The sequence below is a fragment of the Zosterops lateralis genome, assembly GCF_965231275.1.
Source record: "Zosterops lateralis genome assembly, chromosome: 16".
Lineage (NCBI taxonomy): Eukaryota > Metazoa > Chordata > Aves > Passeriformes > Zosteropidae > Zosterops > Zosterops lateralis.
The window spans coordinates 12,591,256-12,612,430 of NC_139776.1; the positions used below are offsets into that span (position 1 = coordinate 12,591,256).

The following is a 21,175-nucleotide window of genomic DNA, read 5'->3' on the forward strand; positions in this document are numbered from 1 at the left end:
TCTCATCCTGTCACTTGTTGCCTGGGAGAAGAGGCCCACCCCACCTGGCTGCACCCTCCTGTCAGGGGGCTGTAGAGAGGGATGAGGTCACCTCTGAGCCTCCTTTTCTCCAGGATAAAAACCCTCATCCCCTCCTCACAGGGCTTGTGCTCCAGACCCCTCACCAGCCTTGCTTCTCTGGACACGCTCCAGCCCCTCCATGTCCTTCCTAAATTGTGGCCCCCAGAACTGGGCACAGCACTGGAGGTGCTGCCCAACCAGCGCTGAGCCCAGGGGAAGGATCCTTGCCCTGCTCCTGCTGGCCACACCATCCCATCCACTGCCTCCCTGGGGTTTGCCCTTCACAAGGACATGGAACCACGTGGTTCCTCTGGATCAGGTTGCCTTGTCCAGCCTGACCTTGCAATTTCAGAATCTACCTTCCTATCATCCTTGGTTTAGGGTTGGGTGTTATTTAGTCTTTAAAGACCTCCCTTTTCATTAGTTTTTTTTTTCTTTTTTTTTTTTTTTTTTCTTTGGTTTTTTTTGTTTTTTTTTTTCTTTTTGAGTCAGGAACATGTCCAAACATTGTGAAATAGATTGCACTTTGTCAGCCCTTTTTTTTCTTTTTTCAAGTCATTCTAAGTACCACTGCAAGAGTATATTTGCATACAAAGTGGAGTGCAGAACCACAGAAAGCAGGTTTTTGCTGGTGCCAAATATCTATGTGTTGGAAACTATTTTCTAAATGACTGGCATGGAATATCTGTGATTTTTTTTTTCCTCCCAACTAGCTGGTTTTGCATAATGTTCCCCATGGTGTTGAAAAATCAATTATTTGTTTCTCTTACACTTTGCAAGGGAAGAAAATGTACAAGATCTTGAATTCTGGGGGGGGCAGAAATGTATTCTTGCTTGAAAAGAGGTTTGGGTTGGAAAGGACCTTAAAGCTCATCTCGTTCCATTCCCTGCCATGGGCAGAGACACCTTCCACTGTCCCAGGTTGCTCCAACCTGGCCTTGGACACTTTCAGGGATCCAGGGGCAGCCACAGCTTCTCTGGGCACCCTGTGCCAGGGCCTGCCCACCCTCTGAGTAAAGAATTTCCTTGTAATATTTAATCCGTGCTGAAAGAGCAGGGGCTGTGGGGTGAATTAAAGCTACTGTTTTTCATTGTGAATATCAATTAGAGTCGCCCATGTGATTTTAGGGATTATTGGAGTGAGTTAGGAGGTAGTTGGGATCCAGGCTGTTGACCTGTGCAGCTGCCAGCAGGGCATGGGGATTGGAAACAAAATACATGGTTTTCAAAAAGTGCCCAGCTTTGAGGCATCCCCTCCTCTCTCCTGTTCCTCACTTTGTTATTTCCTCACTGTGCAGTGGAGAAAAGGCAAATAGAGATTTCCAAACCCATTCCTGCTCTGTGTACATCAAACCCAGGGTCACCCAGCCACGGCTGGTGTTGGCAGCTGCCCCAGGAGACTGCTTTGATTCCATCCAGGAACTCCCCTCAGGTGTGTGGCTGAGCATCACTGCCTGTGCTGCACACCCCCTGGGCAGAGGGGACCGATTATAGGGTGGGAAATCTCCCCTGCTTAAGGTTTCTTCATTCCCAGCTGCTCCCTTGTCTCCCTGGTTATCCCAGAGCCATGTGGAGCCCCTCTCCAGTGCTTCCTCTGGCTGCTGTGGGAATCAGCATCTCCATAAAAGCCTCCCAGAGCAGAGCCAGGCTGGTAGCTGCTTCCTAGGTATCAGCTCTATTTTTATCTCAGCCCCGAGGTTTTATCTGGCAGAAAATAATGTTTCTCTGTGCCTCTGACACTGGCACTGCTCTAGCACAGAGGCTCCGTGGCTTCTTTCAGATCTTTGCGTGTTTTCTGCCTCTCTCAGCTTGCTGTGAATTACAAGTGTTGCTGGAGGAGCAGGCAGTGCAGTTATTGCTCATTAGCACTTATTGTATTTATTTAACACACACCAGGCCAGTGCCAGCATGGTGCTGCATCCCTGTACCCTCCTCCTCCCTTCACCAGGTTCCTCAGCTCTCCTGCTCACTCAGCTGCTGATGGGTGAAGGACCAGCTCAGCAAGAGCCTGGTGTTTGTATTTTTTTGCAGATAAACTCCTCGAGCACCTGTGATAAACAGCTCTGGATGTGCTTATTGTTTGGTTTCGAGAAGGAAGTGATGTACATGCCTGAGCCTTGCAGCAGCAGCGCTGCAAAATAAACCAGCATTGAGCTGGTCAGCAATGGGCTGGGGAGGTCCTGGCTGGGAGCAGTGGGTGCTGCTCACCTCCCAGCAGCCTGATTTCTGTACCCATGTCCAGACTTGTAGAGAAATCAGAAAGGATTTGGGGTTTTGGCTGCAGCCCTGGTGAGCTCTCGGTGCCACAGCAAAGGCTGGAGATGTGCTGAGCCCTCAGTGCAGCAGGGCAGCTCAGTGCACCAGCAGCAGCTCTCCCCAGCAGCATTATTACACCAGGCTAAAAGCTAAACACAATCATCTGAACACAGTCAAAATGTATTAGATCAACATCTGCCCTCAGGAGCAAAACCTGCTCGGCTGAAACCCCAACCCCTCCTCCACACACTGCAAGGTGTAACCATGAGTGACTTTGGCCTTTAAATTAATCACCCTTTCCCTGAGCATCTTTCTCCTCAGTGCAGCTGGGAGGACAAGAGGAGTCTGGATGGATGGATGGATGGATGGATGGATGGATGGATGGATGGATGGATGGATGAATGGATGGATGGATGGAGGATGAGCTGCTCTGTGCTGCTTTCGCTTCTTCTTGGAGCTGCACGAGAAAGGGTTAAGCAGAATTTTGATCTCTGCAATATTTTCATGCTTATACATTCTGTTTCTCATTTCCATGACAAAGATGGTAGGAAGAGCAGAATAAGGTACAGAATTTGCAGAGCAATTTTAAGACTGTAATGAGAACAGAAAATAGTAGGGGGAGAAGAATTGTAATTAGAATATGAAATGGGAAAAAAAAATTAATCTATTTCCATGTCAGTCTTAAGACTAAATTCTGCTGCTCCCCGTAGCTTTCAGTGGACGGGTTTTTTTGTGTGTGCATGTGAAGAGCTTGAACTCCTTTGCAGGCTCTGAAAGATCCAGGTAAATGAGTTTAAGGCCTCATTCCCCCCCAAATAATGTAATAACAATAATTTTGTGTGCAGCGTTGACAGAAAGCCAGCCAGTCTCTTAGATAAATGAATGCTGTCACTCAGATAGTGGTGGCATTTCAAGAGAATGAAAGGGGATGCTGGAGAGGCTTTTGGGTGGAGGTGTGTGTGAGTAACACATGGTGACGTGTCACAGAAGCCCCCAAACACCAAATATTGCCAGAACTGAGGGACGTCTGTGTGCCCTGAGCCCCCCAGGCAAAGCTGGGCCACCCACATGGGGTTGTGCAGTGCCTGGTCCAGCTGAGCTCTGACTATCCCCAGGGATGGGGGTCCCACAATGATATCTGATCGCCCACATGACTAAAAATGAGGTTATATCTGTCCACAGAGCTCCCAGGAGCCCACAGGTCAGGGTTTATTACTCATCTCTCGTTTGCCCAATTGCTGTTCTGGGTCCCTCTAAGCCACAGCATCCTGCAGCAAGAGGTTTTGTTTTTGGGTCCAGTATGAAGAACTTCTCTGGAAGGATTTCATCTGACTTGCTAATAATCCCAGTGTCTGTCTCCTTGGTTTTAGGCTGTTAGAACACCGTTCTCATTTCATTTTTTTTCACACACATTTTTGTTGGGTCCATCTAACACCCTTCTGTCCCTTCATCACCCTTTTTTCTTCTCCACATTCCACACCTTGGACCCTCCTTGCAGTTGCCTTCTCTCCTTCTAACAGTACAGATGGCAAAATAATACTTGGTCTTTCATTCTTTGCACTTTTCCTGATTGTTTCTAAAACCTGAAGGGTGTTTTTGGCAGCTGCTGGGGGCTGAAAAAAAACTTGGAAATGAACTCTCCAGAAAAGTTTCTCTTCTGGACAGCAACATCTATTTTAAGGCCCATTGTCATGTCTGTCGTTGGGATTGCTTTTCTTCAGTGCATTACTTTGCATTTATTGACATTAAATTTAATCTTCCATTTCCTCAGTGCCACTTAGTGCAGTGAGAGTCCTAATGCAAAGCTATTCAAAGTCGCTTTTAGTTTCAGCTGGCCTGAATAATTTCTGTCTCATTAATAAACTGAACCCTTCCAGATCAGTTATATGATGAGCTGGGTGGATTTTAGTGCAGATGGATCATGGGCCATGATCTTCTGCTTGCTAAAACCTACTGAGTGTCTTGCTGTAAGCAGGAGAACCTTCCCCTGGGTCCCGTGTCATGTTGGGTTTTGGGGTTTAGAGCTGGTTTTTGAGAAACCTTGTGAGAAGCTCAGCCAGAGAGATCAGTTCATCTTTTCTAGGGGCTTGCTGACCCCTCAGCAAGCTCTAAGTGGGCTGTGAGGCACAAGGTGCCTCCTCTTGGCTCCCTCTGGGCCTCCATGGAGTGTGTTGGAGTGTGATGGGTTCACACTGAGGGAGTTGGACCTGCTGATTTGGAACCTTCCCCTTCCCACTCCTGTGTGTTTGGGGGCAGAGACAGAAGGTCAGACATTTAAAATCAATGCATCAGTGAGGTTGGGAAAGACCCCTGAGATTGTTGGGCCCAACCACTGACCCAGCACTGCCAAGGCCAGCTCTGACCCATGTCCCCAAGTGTCACATCCACAGGGCTTTTAAATCCCTCCAGGGATGGTGTCAGGGCAGACACCACTGTCCTGGGCAGCTCTGCCACAGCTGGACAAGCCTTTCAGTGAGGAAACTTTGCCTAATCTCCAATCTAACCCTCCCCTGGCCCAGCCTGAGGCTGTTCCCTCTCCTCCTGTCCCTGTTCCCTGGAGCAGAGCCCGACCCCCCCGGCTGTCCCCTCCTGTCAGGGGCTTGTGCAGAGCCACAAGGTCCCCCCTGAGCTCCTTTTCTCCAGGCTCAGCCCCTTTCCAGCTCCCTCAGCCTCTCCTGGTGCTCCAGCCCTTCCCCAGCTCTGTCTCCTTCCCTGAACACCCTCCAGCTCCTCAATGTCTTTGGTGTCATGAGAGTCCCAAAGTTCCCTCACCTTGTTTTAGAGCAGGAAGGTGAATGTCACTTGGCACTGGGGGTTCCTTAGGATTTCCTTGGTTGATTTTATGTTTTCCTTGTGGCCATCCCAGTGTGAGACCTTCTCAGATGAGTTTTTCCAAGGGAGATGCTCCTGTTTAGGAATTTCTGAATACTCAGCCCATCAGTGTCCAGGCCGGTGCAGGTCATTCCCTCCTGTCCCACCTGGCTGTAGATTCTTGACAGCCTCTACCGCACCTTGGCCCCACCAGCTCTGCAGGTTTCCTCCTCCTGCTGTGTTTGAGAGAAAACTTCTACAAGGTTTTTTTATCCTACTTGTAAACTGTTCTTAAAACAAACAAATCAACCAAACAAGCCACTTTTTAATGCAAGGCTTTAAACCTCGAGAGTTCAACTGTGTCGAGCTGAATTTCCCCTGGGATAATGTGTGAGGATATTCAGTGCTTGTAGCAAACCCAGCCCCTCAAAGCCCCTGTGGCTCCTGTGGCTGCTGCGTTTGTGTTGTGCCTCTGACACCTGCTGTGGGGTCGTGCTCCCTGTTAATGCCATTTGTCCCCAAACAAACGGCCTGGATGGACGTGCAGAGCCTCCCTGGCAGGGCACTCCTGGGGGGGAGCCGTAAATCTCCTGCTGAACTCCTGACCCTCCCCGGCAGGATCAGCCCAGGGGCTGCCCGAGCATTTCAGCACACAAATAAATAATGCTAAGTGGATCACTTCGGGCCAGAGGTTGTGTAAAGACCTTAATGGGGGAACTGCAGTTAAAGAGATTAAGCTAACCTCAGCCGTGTATTCCCTGAAGAGGTGGGATGCTGAATTACTCCTGCAGGAATCTGCAGTGGCAGCTCAGCAGCACTGGCAGGGCTGAGGTGAGGATTTCACATCCCAGAGATGTGTACAGAGAGGAGGATCCTTACCAGCACCAGCATCCCTGGGTGTGGATCCCCCGAAGGGCTGAGCCTGGTGTGCAGGAGCAGCACCGTGGGGATGCAGGGCTTGGAAGCACCATGGCCAAAATGCACTTACAGCAGAATGTGCCACAAAAATGATACTGATGGAAGTGAATTGTGATAAAACACTTTCTAAAGAAGAGTTATGTTTTCCCGTAGTGGGAATGGCGCCCTTTGAAGCGGCTAAGTGAAGCTCAGCAACACATGGGCTGCAATTTATTATTATCATTATTATTATTATTATTATCATTATTATTATTATTGTTGTTGTTGTTGTTGTTGTTGCTATTTTTAAAATTAGGAGTATTAAATAGAGATTAACTGTGTAACACAAGTTTTCTTGGGTCCTAACTTTTATTCACTAAAAACCTAAAGGCATTCCTTGCTTGGCATTACTTTGGCTCACTCTGTCTTGGTGCTGGTGATGGTTGAGGTGTAGCTTGCTGGGAAACAAACCCAGATGCATCCCAAGAATCTCCCATGAAATGTGGCACCCCAGTGCAGCCAGTTTGGGAGTGAGGTTGTCATGAGAGGAGCCCATCTCCTGTGTCCTGGTACAGGCAGGCAGACCAGAGGCATGTCTGAAGAGTAGGAACCACTGGAGGAACCCAATTTGTTCTTACCTGGTGATTTAGTAGCTCCTTGATGGTGATGGCTCTTAATTACTGCTGGATTTGTATTAAGAGGCCACATTCTCAAGCTCTAGAACCTCAGTGGACTTGCAGTTAAGGTGCTCTGGTCTAGTATTGCCAAAAATGAGTGTCAAAATTTAGGTAATACTCCTCCAAAAAAAAAAAAAAAAAAAAAAAGCCCATACCAAAAAAAAAAAACCCCAAACCCACCACACATAAAATAAAATTAAATAAAAAGTTTGCAAGGCTTTTGAGATCTTACAGGTATCACAGAAGGTATTACTGGTATGAATTTTGCCCACATATTCTGGTCCAGTGGAAGGTGTCCCTGCCCATGTCAGGGGAGTTGAACTGGATGATCTTTAAGGTCTCTTCCAACCCAAACCCAGTTTCTTACAGAACTGAAGTTTCCATCTCAGCCTGTGGCCCTCACAAAACAAAAAGGATGTGACGAGATTCATAATAAAACTGTACAAGCTGGCAGTGCCATCCAGGAAAAAGTAACACCTTCTTGGAATCTTGGCAGGAGGTTGTGTTTCTTTCTACTGGGCCCTTCCCAGTTAGCAAACATTTGTTCTCCCTGTTTGCACAGAGCTGGAGATCCCACAGCTGCTGCACTTTGGGGTCTGTCCCAGCCTGCTGCCTGCATTTGTTTTTCTTGTTCATATTCATCTGGCTGACATGAGACCTGTGTGACCTCTGGGCACGTTTACAGGTTTGAAAATAATGCTGTGGAGCAAAAAATAACAAACCCAAGTGAGTCTAGAAAAGCAGTAAAATTTAAAAAGTGCTTTGTACAACAACATCTGAATTGAGCTCTGTTTATGGGCTGATAGAGCAGTGCCAGCTGCAGCTCCCCTGGAAGAGCTGTAGTAAAGGAATTATACTTTTAATAAAATTCTCCATGAAAACCTGAATTTCAGAGGGTGTTTTCTCACACTTCTATCTTTTGCTTGGACCCAAAATACTCAGTAGGTTCTCCCATGGAGGGCTGCAGCTGTGGCTTGGTCTCCATCACCCTGATGTCCTTGGAACCCCCTCTCTGGATGGGGTTGGCAACATCCCTGTCCTCATCCATCAGAGCCAGGCAAAGCCACCTCCTGTGGCACAAGATGGAATCTTGCCTGGCCTTGGGCTTAGAGTTCTTGTCACCTGCAGACCAAGTTTGGTGGTGTTCATTTGACTTTATTGCCAGAATTGGTGGAATTTGGGGCACTCTCCCTTCTCTCTCACCCTTTCCCTTTTGCTTCCACCTTTTTCTCCCCCTTCCCTTTTTCTTTCCCTCTTTTCTTTTCCCTTCCCTCCCTGGCTTTGTGCTCATTTCAGGCAGGAGAGAATCAGCCACTGATTTGTTTAATAGGCTGCTCCTATTAACCAAAGAATAATAATATTAAGTAATTGCAACCAAGCAAAAGGGTGATTAAGACAATGAGAGGATGTTCCTTTTGAATTAGGACTTGAAAATGATCCCTGCCACATCATTCAGCACACGTTGGTAAGGAGAGTAATTTTGGGGTAAGGAAAGTGATGAATGGCTGTATCCAGGTCTGGAACAGGAGCTAGAGTGAAGAAAATAAGGGAGGAGACATTTCTAACCAAAGGGAAATATTAAAATTTCTGTTTCTACCATAAATCTACCCAGAATGATGGAGTTGATTGTTTTGAAGTGCATTCTGTAGCAAAACAATAATGAGAAGAGAGAGAGAACATTACTTATCTGCTCTACCTGGCTGCTGCATAACTGGCAAACATCTAATTGAAAAAATATCCTGATGGGAGAATTTCTAATAAATTTGTTTGCACCTTCATAGCCTGGAGGAGAGGGGGAAAAATCCAATCAGCAGTGGGGAAATTCCAAAGTTTCCATTGCATTTTGAGTCTTGATTTTCAGGCTCGCTGCTCAGGCTGGCAATCAGAGAAACAGTAATTCTGAGGGCAGGATTCATTACAGTTGTTATGAAGGCATCAAGGGCAGAAGGAATTGTGGAATGGAGGTAGGGGAACAGTAGAAAGTCATAAAAAAATCCATTCTGACAAACAGAAGGATGTGGAGAAAGGGGAGGGTTTGCCCTGCTCTGGGCCTGCCCACTGAAGGATACTTTTGGTTTGCTGAATGTAGCTTTTAAAGTAATTTTTTTTTTTCCTGGAGAAAAAGGTGGTGCCAGGTGTGGGTCGGTGTCTTCTCGTGGGTAACAAGGGGTAGAATGAGAGGAATCAGCCTCATGTGCACCAGAGTAGGTTTAGATTGGGTATTAGGGAAAATTTCTTCACTGCAACAGGTGTCCCAGGGCAGTGGTGAAGTCACCATCCCTGGAGGGGTTAATGAGAGGTGATGTGGCACTTGGGGACATCATTAACTGGTGGCCTTGGCAGTACTGGGACAATGCTGGACTCAGTGATCCTAGAGGCTTTCCCAACCCTAGAGGTTCTGTGATTCCCCACCAACCCCTGGCACCTCTGCAGCCAGTGCAGGTGTGTCTGCTGGGGTTGTCACAGGGAATTTGGGCTGTACACCTGGTTGGCTCTGGGTTCCTGGAAGCTCCAGCTGGAATTGGGCTGTGCCAGGGATCATCTGACAGCTGGAGGGAAATCCAGGTTAAGGTGGATGGCACCCAGCTGCCTTCTGTTTGTCCCAGTGCTCACTGCATCCCACAGCTCCTGCCTCACGGATGGATCTCACAGGCTCCAGCAGCTGCACAGGAATCCTCTGCCCCCCTGTTCCAGCTGCTGCGGGTGTGGCTTAATGAGTGCCACCATACCTGCTCCAATTTTGCAGCTTTTAATTGGCTTGCTGTGCCAGAGGACAGTTTGGCAATTAGAGAATGTCTGAGGCCAAGCAGAGCCCCGTTGCCCCCACTTGGCTTCACTAACTCTGCTGACTTTAATAGCTAATCCTGCAGCACTCTGAAAAATGGAAGTGTAATTAATTGTCTAGGCTGAAAACCTTCACCTGGTTTTATTTAGATTTCACTTTTATTGCTCTTAATGTGGCCAATTTCTGTTAAGGCATAACTGGAATCAGGCTCATATCAGAGAGCAAGAGAACAGGTGAGGGGTGAACAATCTCCAATTCATCATCCTGCTGGTGAGGGCAGCAGGGTTGGCTCTTCCCCTTGTTAAGTGCAAGGTGTCACTCACAGCTGGTACCTCCATCCTCGTCTGGGGAGTGTTTTATGGCACAGCCCGTTTTTATTGCCATAATTAATTTGTGAACTCAGGCTTGAGGCCTGCCCCAGCCGTACTGGGAGCCAGAGACAATCCTGGAGGGCTTTTTTCCTTCCTTTGGAATCAGAGCGAGTGAAAAGCTCCCGTTGTAGTTAATTAGTGAGAGGAGTTGTGGCTCTCCACGGGGGTTTTGTGGCCTGAGAAGTGGATTGGCAGCTGGGAATTGGGTTGTGCTGGAGCTGTGGGGACACAGGAGGATGGGCTGTGTTCAGGCTGTCCAGCCCCTGCCATGGAGCAGAGTCCTGACACAGCAGGCAGGAGGGCAGGAGATGAGGGGATGGATGTGTCAGGCTTTGCACAAATGATGCCTTGAGTTTCAGCTTTCACGTTTTCATATTCTGTGCTGCCCAGGGGTGCAGTTCTGAGCTCACAGTCAGTGTCACTCAGCTCTGCACACAGCAGGGACACAAAACAAACCCTTTTCCTGCTGAAGACCAAGGACAACTTTCAGACCCAAAAGCACAAACAAGGGTGGCTGGAGGGAGGAACAAGAAGGATGGGACCTCACAGCCTGGAGCTGGAATTGGACAATTAAACCCCAATATGCAAATAGACCAAAACTTCTAAAAGTGTGAGACCTTGTGACTGTTCGTCCATTTTGTGACCATTTTGGGTCCACTTTGGGTGTAGCCCTGGTCAGGGTCTTGTCATGCCCAAGGTGGATCCTGGAGACCTTTCAATAAATATCTGCTTTATTCTCCAGCTCTGTCCAGTCTCTGCTTCTGTCAGTCTCTGCCTTCCCAAGGCATCACAGAGACCTCTCCTGAATGTTCCAGAGTGATTCTGCAATGCTGAAGGAGCTTTGCTTTGGTGTTGGGGGTTCTGTAGAAGTCTGTAAGAGAATGGAATGAGACCTGCCCAAATCTGGACACATGCATTGATGGAAGTTGGCTTTTTACATCAGATTGATGGTCTATCTAATTTATGGAATTTTAGCAATAGCTCCTTTTGGGTGATCTTTGCTGCAGGGTGCATCTGTGGGTCCACACATTTGACTAATTTACTTGCAGTGGTTCATTCATTATTTCACTGATAAAATCCCATATCCATGCTGTGTTAGCACATCCCATTGCCATAACTGGGATGAAGGTGTGCTCACACACGCTCCAAAGTGTTCAAACAGCAGCTCAGGGTTTTCCTCTGGGAATTCTGGCTCTTGATGTGAAGAGCCAGGAAGGCATTTGGGATGCACAGGAGCGTGGTGTGCAGATGGCATTTTATTAACTCTTTCTTTTGCCTTTCTAGTTTGATGGGGAGAACATGTACATGGGGATGAACGACAACGCCCAGGAGTTTCTATCAGCCAATCAGGTGAGTGTTGTTTTGCTGGGGTGGGACTTTTAGGGGACTAAAGCACAAATTCCAGGAGCTCTGTGTGAATCTGCCCTCCTGGGACATCAGGAGTGTCCATGGAGGAGGTCAGAGCCCTGCTGCTGCTGAGGAGCAGGGGATGCACTTGGTGGGGGGATTGGGATGCAATTCCATATTGGTGCTGCTGCCTGGCACTGGAGCCTGGCTCTCCTGAAAGGCTCTCCTGAAAAGCTTTGCCTCAGCATCCCTCACTCCAAATGAAGGTGCATTTGGTGTTTCTGGACACAGCAAATTTTCCAAGTATTGTTTTGCAGCTCAGGTGTCTCCTTCCCTCATGTGGAGTATTTCCTGTAGCTAAATGGATTAACAGGGGAGAAAAAGGAATCAAAAGGTTCCTGTTTTGGAGCTAGAAACCCATGTGTGGGGGACTAGAATAGAAGTGTGCATGTCTTGCAGGTGCCTGAGCCTTCTCTGGGCTTGGATACACATGGAAAAAACACGGAGTAGGGCCCTAAACCTTTATATAGGTTGGAACATGATCTTCAAGGTGATCTTCCAAGCCAGTTCTGTGGTTCTATAAAGTTAAGCCCATATTTAGGTCCTGCTGAGACAGAAGGACTTCAGTACATGCTTTTCTGTCCCCCTGACCTGGAGATGAGAGCTGGTCACCCTCAGGGGTGGCCTGGCATGGTTGGAGGTGCTGCACCCTCAGCATGAAGCAACTCTTCACGTGCAGCCTTGGGAGGGAAGGTGGCAGTTCCTTGCTGTATCCCATTTTTGGTTGTGCTGGGTTGTTTTGTTGAGTACAGACACAGCCTTACAGAGTGCCCCTGGGCTTTGGGACATCACTGTGGGTAACAAAGTTTGTGAGTCATACATGGTGCTCCAACAGCAGCAGAGGTTAAACTCTATTCATATTCCACTGGGAATGGGATGAAATCCCATGAAAACCCTGTGGTTTGCCTCTTTGGAGCAGGGCAGTGCCCTGGCCCATTGCTCAGGAGAGCTGTTCCTGCTCTGGCTCTGGCAGCTGGCACAGGGAGCAGCCACCACCATGGTGTGGGGAGAGGCTGTTCTTGCGTGAGGAGGAATTCCAGGGTGGGGAGGGAACAGCAAACTTTGTGCTACTGAGAGATTGGGCAGAAACAAATATGTGTTCAGCCAACAACAGTGTGGGGTTGGTCATTAGAGCCAGGAATTGCTAGAGGGTGAGGAGATATGGGAAAGGATGGGGTGTCCTTAAGTGCTCCATCCAGGGGTCAGCCCTGTGCCCCCAGGCTGTGCACAGCCACACGCTGGGGATGATCACAGGGCATTGTTGTAGATACTCTGCCTTTAAAAACTCCCAGGGGACAAGGATTTCACTGGCAAGGGCTGGCAGTGGTGGCACAGGGACCAGCCACAGGCCCTGGCCATGATGTGCCCTGCAGGACCAGGCTGGATTTGGGCAGAGCCATGGCCAGCATGGACCATTTGAGTTTCCTTCTTAGCACCTACCTCATCCCGTTTCCCTCAAGGGTGGGCATGAGAGGGAAGTCAGAAGGGTGCTGTGGGGCTGGGAATGGTTTCCTGCACCTCGAGGAGGAGGGTTGGCTCCCAAAGGAAAGGAGGGATTACAATGTAGTAGAGGATTCATGTCCTGAGTTTGATCTTGGAGAAGGATCAACCAAACCAGCTTAGATCCCTGTAACCTGGGCAACAGGAATTTACCCTTCATTTGCTCTCTGTTTGCTTGCTGACCTTTATTTCCCATTTTGGAGTAGCAGCTAAGGATGGAGAGGGAGGAAGATCCTTTCTTTCCCTGGGCAGAGGAGGGCAGGAATCCCTCACTGCAGGGGTGGCTTCATACACAGAGGCTGTGCTGCTCTTTCTCCACCAGCAAAAGCACTCCAGAGAGTAAATGGAAAATAAATGGGGAAATTTGCGTTGTTTTGCATGTCCAGCTCCCTCCCTGTGCTGGTGTGGGACAGTCAGAGAGCAGCTGGGGGTACAGGGAGTACAAGGCTGCAGGGGACACCTGGGGCTCTGTGGGAGGCTGCAGTGACCCCCATGACCTCCTCTGGCGTGGCAGGAGTGGAGCTGGGAGGGAAGGTGAGGATCCCATTCCATGCCTTGCAGGTTCACACCCAGCATGAGCTTTGGCCAAGGAGGATGAGGAAAAGCTTCCTCCTCACCTTCCTTAGTGCATCACCTCCCTTTATTTACCTGCACATCAGCACTTGTTTGCTGGTTTTACAGCCCTGGCCAGGACTTCAGCACTAATGACACAACTGTTATTTAAATGGGGGCTCCAGATGGTTTTTTATTGTTTGCTAAACCTGTTGTAACCCAAAGGAGTACATTAAACAGCAGCAGGAGGGTTCACAGTCTCACCTCAGAGGCTGCTGAACTACCAGATACCTTTACATCCCATGTGGGACATCCAACAGCCCTTGGGTTCCTTCAGGACAAGAGGAAATTTCAGCCCAGGGGAGAAGCTCTGGGAAGAACTCAGAGCCCCTTCCAGGGCCTAAAAGGGCTCCAGGAGGGCTGCAGAGGGACTGGGGACAAGGGATGGAGGGACAGGACGCAGGGAATGGCTTGCCACTGCCAGAGGGCAGGGCTGGATGGGATATTGGGAAGAAATTCCTGGCTGGGAGGGTGGGCAGGCCCTGGCACAGGGTGCCCAGAGCAGCTGTGGCTGCCCCTGGATCCCTGGCAGTGTCCAAGGCCAGGCTGGATGGGGCTTGGAGCAGCCTGGGACAGTGGGAGGTGTCCCTGCCCATGGCAGGGGGTGGGATGAGATGAGGTTTAAGGTCCCTTCCAACCCAAACTTGTCTGGGTTTCTGCAGTTTCTCTTGGCTAGAGTGTGGTAAAGCCAGGACCAGGGTCCTCCTGTCTCTCCTTCTTTATTCCCTGCCAAGCTGCCAACTTGAGGGGAAGAAGAAACAAAACCCCACAACAAAACCCACATAAAACCCCCACAAAACACCATCCAAAACATATGGAAGCCAGGTGCCCTCTTCCTTCCCCTCATCTTCCTTATTGGTTTGGCTTTTGTGCCATGGTGCAGCTCTTGTCATCCCAGAGGGGTTGGACTCAGCTGAGGACAAAATGCAGAAATAAAGGAGCCTAAAACATAATGGGAGCACTGACAGCTCACACCAGCACAACCTGCTTGGGGAAAATAATTCCTCTTGTTCCATCAAATAGGAGGGACATTTGACCCCAGAAGTGAGTCAAATGTGAAATGTAATTCAACCTCCAGCAGAGGCCAGGGTATAAATGCAAGCTGACATCTGATCAAACCATCGTGGACATCTGACCCCCAAGATGAGTGAGGTATCTCTTGTGTCTCGTGGAGTCAGCAGAACATCTTTCCTCACCCCTGTCATATTTTCCTTTTGTCTTTCTCACCCCCCCTCCCCAAACAAAGGCAAGGAATTAAGTAATGTGAAAAATCCCAAAGAATACACAGATATGAAGTGCTCTGAAAGATTAGTAAAAATGCAACAGTGCTAGGAAAAGAAATAAAAACACCTGCAAAATCAGTGGAAAAAGATATTTATTAATATCTTTGCGATAAGGAGAGTAACACCAGGAAAGGGAAAGGTTGGGAAATTCCAGGGCAGGAATGAGGTTGGTTTTATTTGGCATTGAGACTTTTGCACTTGCAGGAAGAGTCCACAGGTGCTTTAAAAACATGAATTAACTGTGCCTGGGAATCCCCTGTGAGGAGGTATCATCATCCCCTGTGCTGGGTGAAGAAATGCAGGAGCTGCCTTGTCAGGGAGCTGGGGATGCTGTGATGAGGGTGTGAGGACTGCCAGGCCCTGGCATGGCTTTGGGGATCAGTGTCCCTTGGCTTTTGGGAGCAGGGATGTGACTGTGCACCTGGTCACTGCGGGGACAGTATGGAAAGCCTTAGGGAGGGGGTTTACTGCATTTCCCCTCCCTCCATGAATATCTCTGGCTGCTGGCAGGGCAACAGGCAGCTTGAAGGAGGAAAGAGCTGATTACTATTTATCACTGGACAGTTTGGATCCTGTGCTCTGCCTAATCCCAGAAGATTTCAGTGCATGGCTTATTCCAGCTGAGCAGCCAGCCTGTTTCTGTCCCAACAAGTTAATTTGTGTGACTCCTCATGGAAAGGCTGTTCAACACCACTGTGGTTTGTTCAGGCCAGGGACACTGTATAAGCAGTGAGGGCACAGACAAGACCCACTGCTATGAAGTGTTGAATATTTGAGAGTTCAATTGAAAATAGGAGAGTTAAATTGACAAAGCTCTTTGCACATCATTTCCTCCTCCTAATGCTGTTCCTGTGTGCTGCTCGTGCTGGCAGGCTCATGGTGCCCATCCATGTGTCCAAAATGTCAGGTCTGGGCTGCCAGGTTTGCACAGCAGCCCTGAGCACCCTGGGATGATGGAAGGTGTCCCTGCCCATGGCAGGGGTGTGGAACTGGAGGGTCTTTAAGATCCAACCCAAACCATTCCAGGATTCTACAACTGAAAAAGCAGAGTGCCCAGAGAAGCTGTGGCTGCCCCTGGATCCCTGGCAGTGTCCCAGGCCAGGCTGGACAGGGCTTCAAGCACCCTGGGACAGTGGAAGGTGTCCCTGCCCATGGAAGGGGTGGGATGGGATGGGCTTTAAGGTCCCTTCCCATCCATCCATTCTGGAATTCTGTGACTGAAGAGGGCAGGATTTCACCCAAGCCTGGTGAGACACCTGCTGCAGATGATGTCAAGTGTATCACCTGATGTGTAGAGCAGCACAAGGGACTTTAATTTGGGCTCTGGGCATTAGGGTGAGACGGGGTAACTTGTGGATGGGCTGTTGGCACTTACACTGCCAAGAAAGCAAATCCATGGGCAGGGCCATGTTTCTGTGGGGCAATGGACATGTGTAAAACAGAAGGAGGATTTTCCCTGGCTATGTGTGAATCAGGGAGCCCTGAGCTGGGCACAGGGGCTCTGCTGACACCTCAAGGGAGATGCAGTTAGGAGAGATGGTGTTCATCACGTGCACACACATCCGCAGCATCTTCAGCCACGCTCCAGCATGAACTGAGTGTGGGGTTAGGCACACGTGGGATCCATCTGCGGGTGTCCCCATGCCTGCACGTGTATAAATCAGCATTTATCTCCTGTATCTATTGCCCTTTATCTCCCTGCCTCCATATATCTCCGCGCTGGGTCTGTATTAGCCATAATAGATACAGTGAGTCACTGATCTGGTGGGTCAAATGGTCAGGGCTCTTTGATCAGCCGTCAGGATCCATTACCACCGGGGCCTCCACCGGGGCTGGAATTACAACTTACATTTGACTCATTTCTGGGGTCAAAACGTCCCTCTTATTTGATCGAATGACAGAAATTGTATAATTTGTATATATCCCTGAGCCATATGTGCTCTGAGTGCCACTCTAATGTGTTTTATAAAGGCACAGCTGTCTTGGTGACTTATTTAAAATGGGATTTTGAAGTAGTGTTCTTGCCATTTAATGTCCTCATTCAGGGTTACACAAGGTTTATCAAATAATAAATAACATTTAGAACATTGGTTTTAACATAACAATGGCTTTGCTGCTTATAAGGAACTCGGAGGTCCAATAAAGCTGTGTTTGGTAAATAAGTGATAATGCAGAAAGCAAAGATGGGATAATTAGAAATTAATGATGTGTGGGAAGCTATGGATACCTTCCTCGCGTTCTGCTAAAGCTCCAGACGAGACAGAGCTTGTCTTGGCAGCCTCTGCTGTAAAATATGCCTTCAAACCTTGTCATAATACTGGCAGACGTGTTGCTCCCACCAATCTTGGCTGAATCACAGCAAAATGTCAACACTTGATAAAACAAACCTGGGGCTGGGGCAGACCCATGTCAGTGCAGGGGTTCCCCATCCCTGCTGGGGACCACAGAGACACAACACAGTGACTGAAGTGGCTGTGGAGCCCTGGGCAGAGTGAGGGTAATTGGGTGCTGCTAATGAAGGTGTGGGCACCCTGCCCTTGTTCTTGCTCCTCCCTCCAGAGCAGGAGCTGTGAAATGGAACCAACTTTGATTTTCAGTCCATCAGTGGTGGGGCTGCTCTCCCACTGACACTGGAGCAGCAGTGTGTGAATTTGGAGGAATTTTCAGCACTTGGTCCTTTAAGGCACAACAAGATGTTCATGGTCACCACTGCCTCAAACCTGGGATTGCTCCAGAAGAAAGGCAGGAAGAACCCAGGAGTTCATACGCATGGCTGAGCAATTCCTTAGGGTGGGAGCCATTCCTCTCATGAGTCTCATAGAAAGGTCTGCACAGAAAATTAGAGCCTGTGGTGAGGTTATTCTTTGTGCAATTTCCACTCAAGTCCCCTGATGAACTTTGGTGTTTCTCATTAATCTTTTGCACACAAAGAAGCTTGTCTTAACTTCCAGGGAATCACAGACTGGACTGGGACAGAAGGCACCATTAAAAGCATCTAATTCAAACCCTCTGCAAGGAGCAGGGACATCTCCAACAAGATCAGGTTGCTGTCCAAGCTGACCTTGGATCCTCTCTGGGATGGGACATCCACAGCTTCTCTGGGCAAGCTGTGCGAGTGTTTCACCACCCTCTGAGTCAATAACTGAGGAGATGGGGCTTGGGGGCTCCATATTCCGTTACTTTTTGGCTTGATCTGTTGATCACAGGAGCAGATGATGCCAGAGGTTGGTCAGTCACACGTAAGTGAGGAGTTTAAAAAAGGGGGAATATGCCTTCCTTTTGTAAGGAGGGCATGGAGAATTCTGGTGCTCCTGAATCTCCAGCAGTCGTGTGCTCTTTGGACTTTACTCTCTTGTGCCTGTGCAGAAATCTTGGTCTCTTCCCATCTGCAAGTAATCTGTATTTTTGAAGTCTGGAATTGGCCCCATCAGGGGCAGAGCACAGCTGAAAGCAAATAACTGATGACTCCCCAATCCCTTTACAAGGATACATTGCAAATACTGCAAGAACATACAGATATGTGTGGATAAAAGACCCCTAGTGAAGGGAAGAGAAGAGAGAGGTTTGTATAGACTCAGAGTTGAAAGAGGATTACACAGAGTTTGGGAGTGTGCACTGCAGGCCCCCATGCTAAGATACAGATTTTGCTCTTTCCCTGCTGTTCTTTGAGTAATGCTGTATAATTTCATGTGTTGTGCTGGAGAAGAAAAAATAGAGGGGAGACATTGATAGATACTAAATGCCTTTCTCAGCAGACGATTCAGGAGGAATCTCATGTACTATTTTAGAATGAACAATAGAGTGTTACATGTCATTTATTATAATCAGCAGCTAATGGAAACCCTTGCAGGAGGGGTTTGGGAGTTGAGCACAACTACAGCTGATGATCCAGGCTTGTGAATTTTGCATGAACTCCTGTGTGACAGTGAAATTTTTGAAAGGTGCAGTCAGGAAGTGATTCCTGTAGCTTAGTCATAGCAAGGGAAGGTGTTACTGCTGTGCAAGGCCAGTTATAGTGTTTAAATAAAATAATAATAAAAAATTGCTTTGTATTACAAGCAGAGTGAACATCACCTTCAACCCTTAGTCTCAAGGGACTCTTAAGTTTTTAGCAATAGGGTGTCTGACAAACAGCCACCAAGCATCCCAGAGTGAAAAACTAATGCAATTGAGCCATTCCTAGACCAAAATGGATGGTCTGCTTCTATTGCACTCACTCTGGGGAAAAAAGGGAAAGAGAAATAGCATCTCAAACAGCTGAAGACACTTGCCAGGTGGCACAGAGCACTTGGTAGGGATGGGAGACACTGAAACTGTTGTGGCGGCTGAATTTCATGTGTTGATGGTCAGCATGGCCCAGGGCAAGGTGGAGACGTGCACGGGGGGCAACCTGGAGCAGCTCTGGAGAGAGCAGATCAGAGGATCTGCTCTCAGCTCTCAGCTTGGTGTGGTGCTTATGTGTGCTTTGAACCCTCACCAAGCCCCTCTGGGCAGCTCCTGCAGCTCCTGGGCTGCCCTTGAGTCACTTCAGCCAAAGGCAATCCCAGAGCTTTTATCCACCAGCTGTTTGTGCCCTTGGATCCTCCAGCTCCTTGTCTGAGCTCATTCCTGGGCACGTGTCCCCCAAACTCCTGCTGTGACACAGGGTGACAGGAGCCACGTCTGTGCATGCCAAGGGTTGATGCTGGGCTCTGACAGTGCAGCCCCATCATTCTCAGAGAGCTGTGGTGAGCAAGAATTTCCTCCTGTGTCCTGCTGGGGAGGTTGGGCTTGGCTCCTGCAGAGGGTGGTTTGCTTCTCTGATGGACCTCTGGGGAGTTGCTCTGGAAAACTCTGTTTATTTGTGGAAATGCAGCTCTGTGGGCTGCAGAAGTGGAAGAAAGTACCCAGCCCACTGCTCTTGGGGTTTCCTTTCCCAACTGATTGATTACTTCTTCCCTCCTCATCACAGACCCATCCCAAGCTGGTGTTTGGGTCTGCTGTCACAACACAGTGATTAACTGAGGAGCCACTTACTTCCAGCAGGAAAATGTTATTTTCCACTTCAATATTTGGATGAAGGCCTGGGCAGAAAGGAAAGCCCCTCTGTTGCCTTGGCTGATGACAGATTGAGTCCCTCTCTGTGTCAGCCCTGGGCACGTGCAGGGTTGGGCTCCACTCCAGCCCCACGAGGGCAGGACCATCAGCAGAGCATCTGTATCCAAAGCACAGCAGGATTAGGGGAGTGATTGTCCCCTGTGCTGGCATTGCTGGGACACCTCGAGGGCTGTGCCCAGTTCTGGGCCTCTCACGAGAAAGGCAGAGAGGGACTGGAGGGTCCAGAGATGGGAACAGATCTGGGGAAGGGGCTGGAGCCCAGGAGGGGCGGAGGGAGCTGGAAAGGGGCTGAGCCTGGAGAAAAGGAGCTCAGAGGGGACCTTGTGGCTCTGCACAAGGCCCTGACAGGAGGGGACAGCCAGGTGTGGATTGGGCTCTGGTCCCAGGCAAATATCAATAGAACAAGAGGAAATGGCCTCCTACTGTGCCAGGGGGGGATTTAGATGGGATATCAGGAAGAATTTCTTCATTGAAAGGGTTGTCAGACATTGTCAGGGGCTGCCCAGGGAGGTTTGGAGTCCACATCCCTGGAGGTGTCCAAGGAACACCTGGCCATGGCACTCAGTGCTCTGGGCTGGGTGGCAAGGTGACAATAGGTCACAGGTTGGACATGGTGATATTGAAGGGCTTTTCCAGCCTGAGTGATTCCATAATGCCAGGGCTCTGCAGGCACTGAGGGACAGGAGGGCTGTGTATCCCAAATGTAACCATCCAGCTCCTTCTGCTCAGAGCCAGGTGCTCACTCTGACCTCCCCTGGCTCATGAGGCTGGGCAGAGAGGGGACCTGAGCTGGCTCAGGGGACAATGCCACCACTCCCTTGTGCTCCAGCTCCTTTGGGGAAGGCTGAGATCTCTCCTCTCAGGTGACACCAGACCACACAGGTGTGAACCAAAAATCAGAGGCAGCTGGGAGGTGTTCCCAGGGAGGTGAGCTGTGACACAGGACATAGCTGAGGGATGGCTGTCACACCAGCTCCATGGGCTCCAAGTTTGGTCCGTGTTCCATCACCGGTTTGGCAACTCTGCCAAGGACTGTGCTGGGTCTCACTCATCACTGACACCACTGAGCCAGCCTGAACTAAACTTATCTCAAAGGAGCAAATCCATCAGCTGCCATCAAAAGTGAGGGTCTGATGGTGTCTAGCTCAGGTCTATACATCTGTGTACACCGTAAAGGGCAAAATATGACTTGGCTTTTATTACTTTAATTAAAACATGAGTGAAGAGTATGAGATTCATATTAAATTGTATTTTCCTGGCTGCTGTGGGAAGGAGCTAACTGATCTGATTACCATGAAGATTACAAACTATCAAAGTGAAAAAGAGCTTTTTGCAAGTATTTCATATTAAACCTTCAAACATAACACTTTAAGAATAATTATAGTTGTATTACTGGAAAATGATTCATGAATTCTGAAT

General features: G+C 48.8%; 1 protein-coding gene across 2 annotated transcripts in view; it reads left to right on the forward strand.

The window, feature by feature from the left end:
* TOX2 (TOX high mobility group box family member 2) overlaps nucleotides 1-21,175 on the forward strand; it is a gene marked incomplete at its 5' end in the record, with an annotated part of 149,884 nt that overhangs the window by 50,266 nt on the left and 78,443 nt on the right. Inside the window, 2 exons of one of the 2 annotated variants that reach the window (XM_083873446.1) lie at nucleotides 2,715-2,787; nucleotides 11,142-11,207. In XM_083873446.1, coding sequence (XP_083729572.1) covers nucleotides 2,722-2,787; nucleotides 11,142-11,207 — 132 coding nt within the window. Of the gene's footprint in view, nucleotides 1-2,714; nucleotides 2,788-11,141; nucleotides 11,208-21,175 lie in introns of those variants that run through there. The other variant, XM_083873445.1, reaches the window with a different exon arrangement.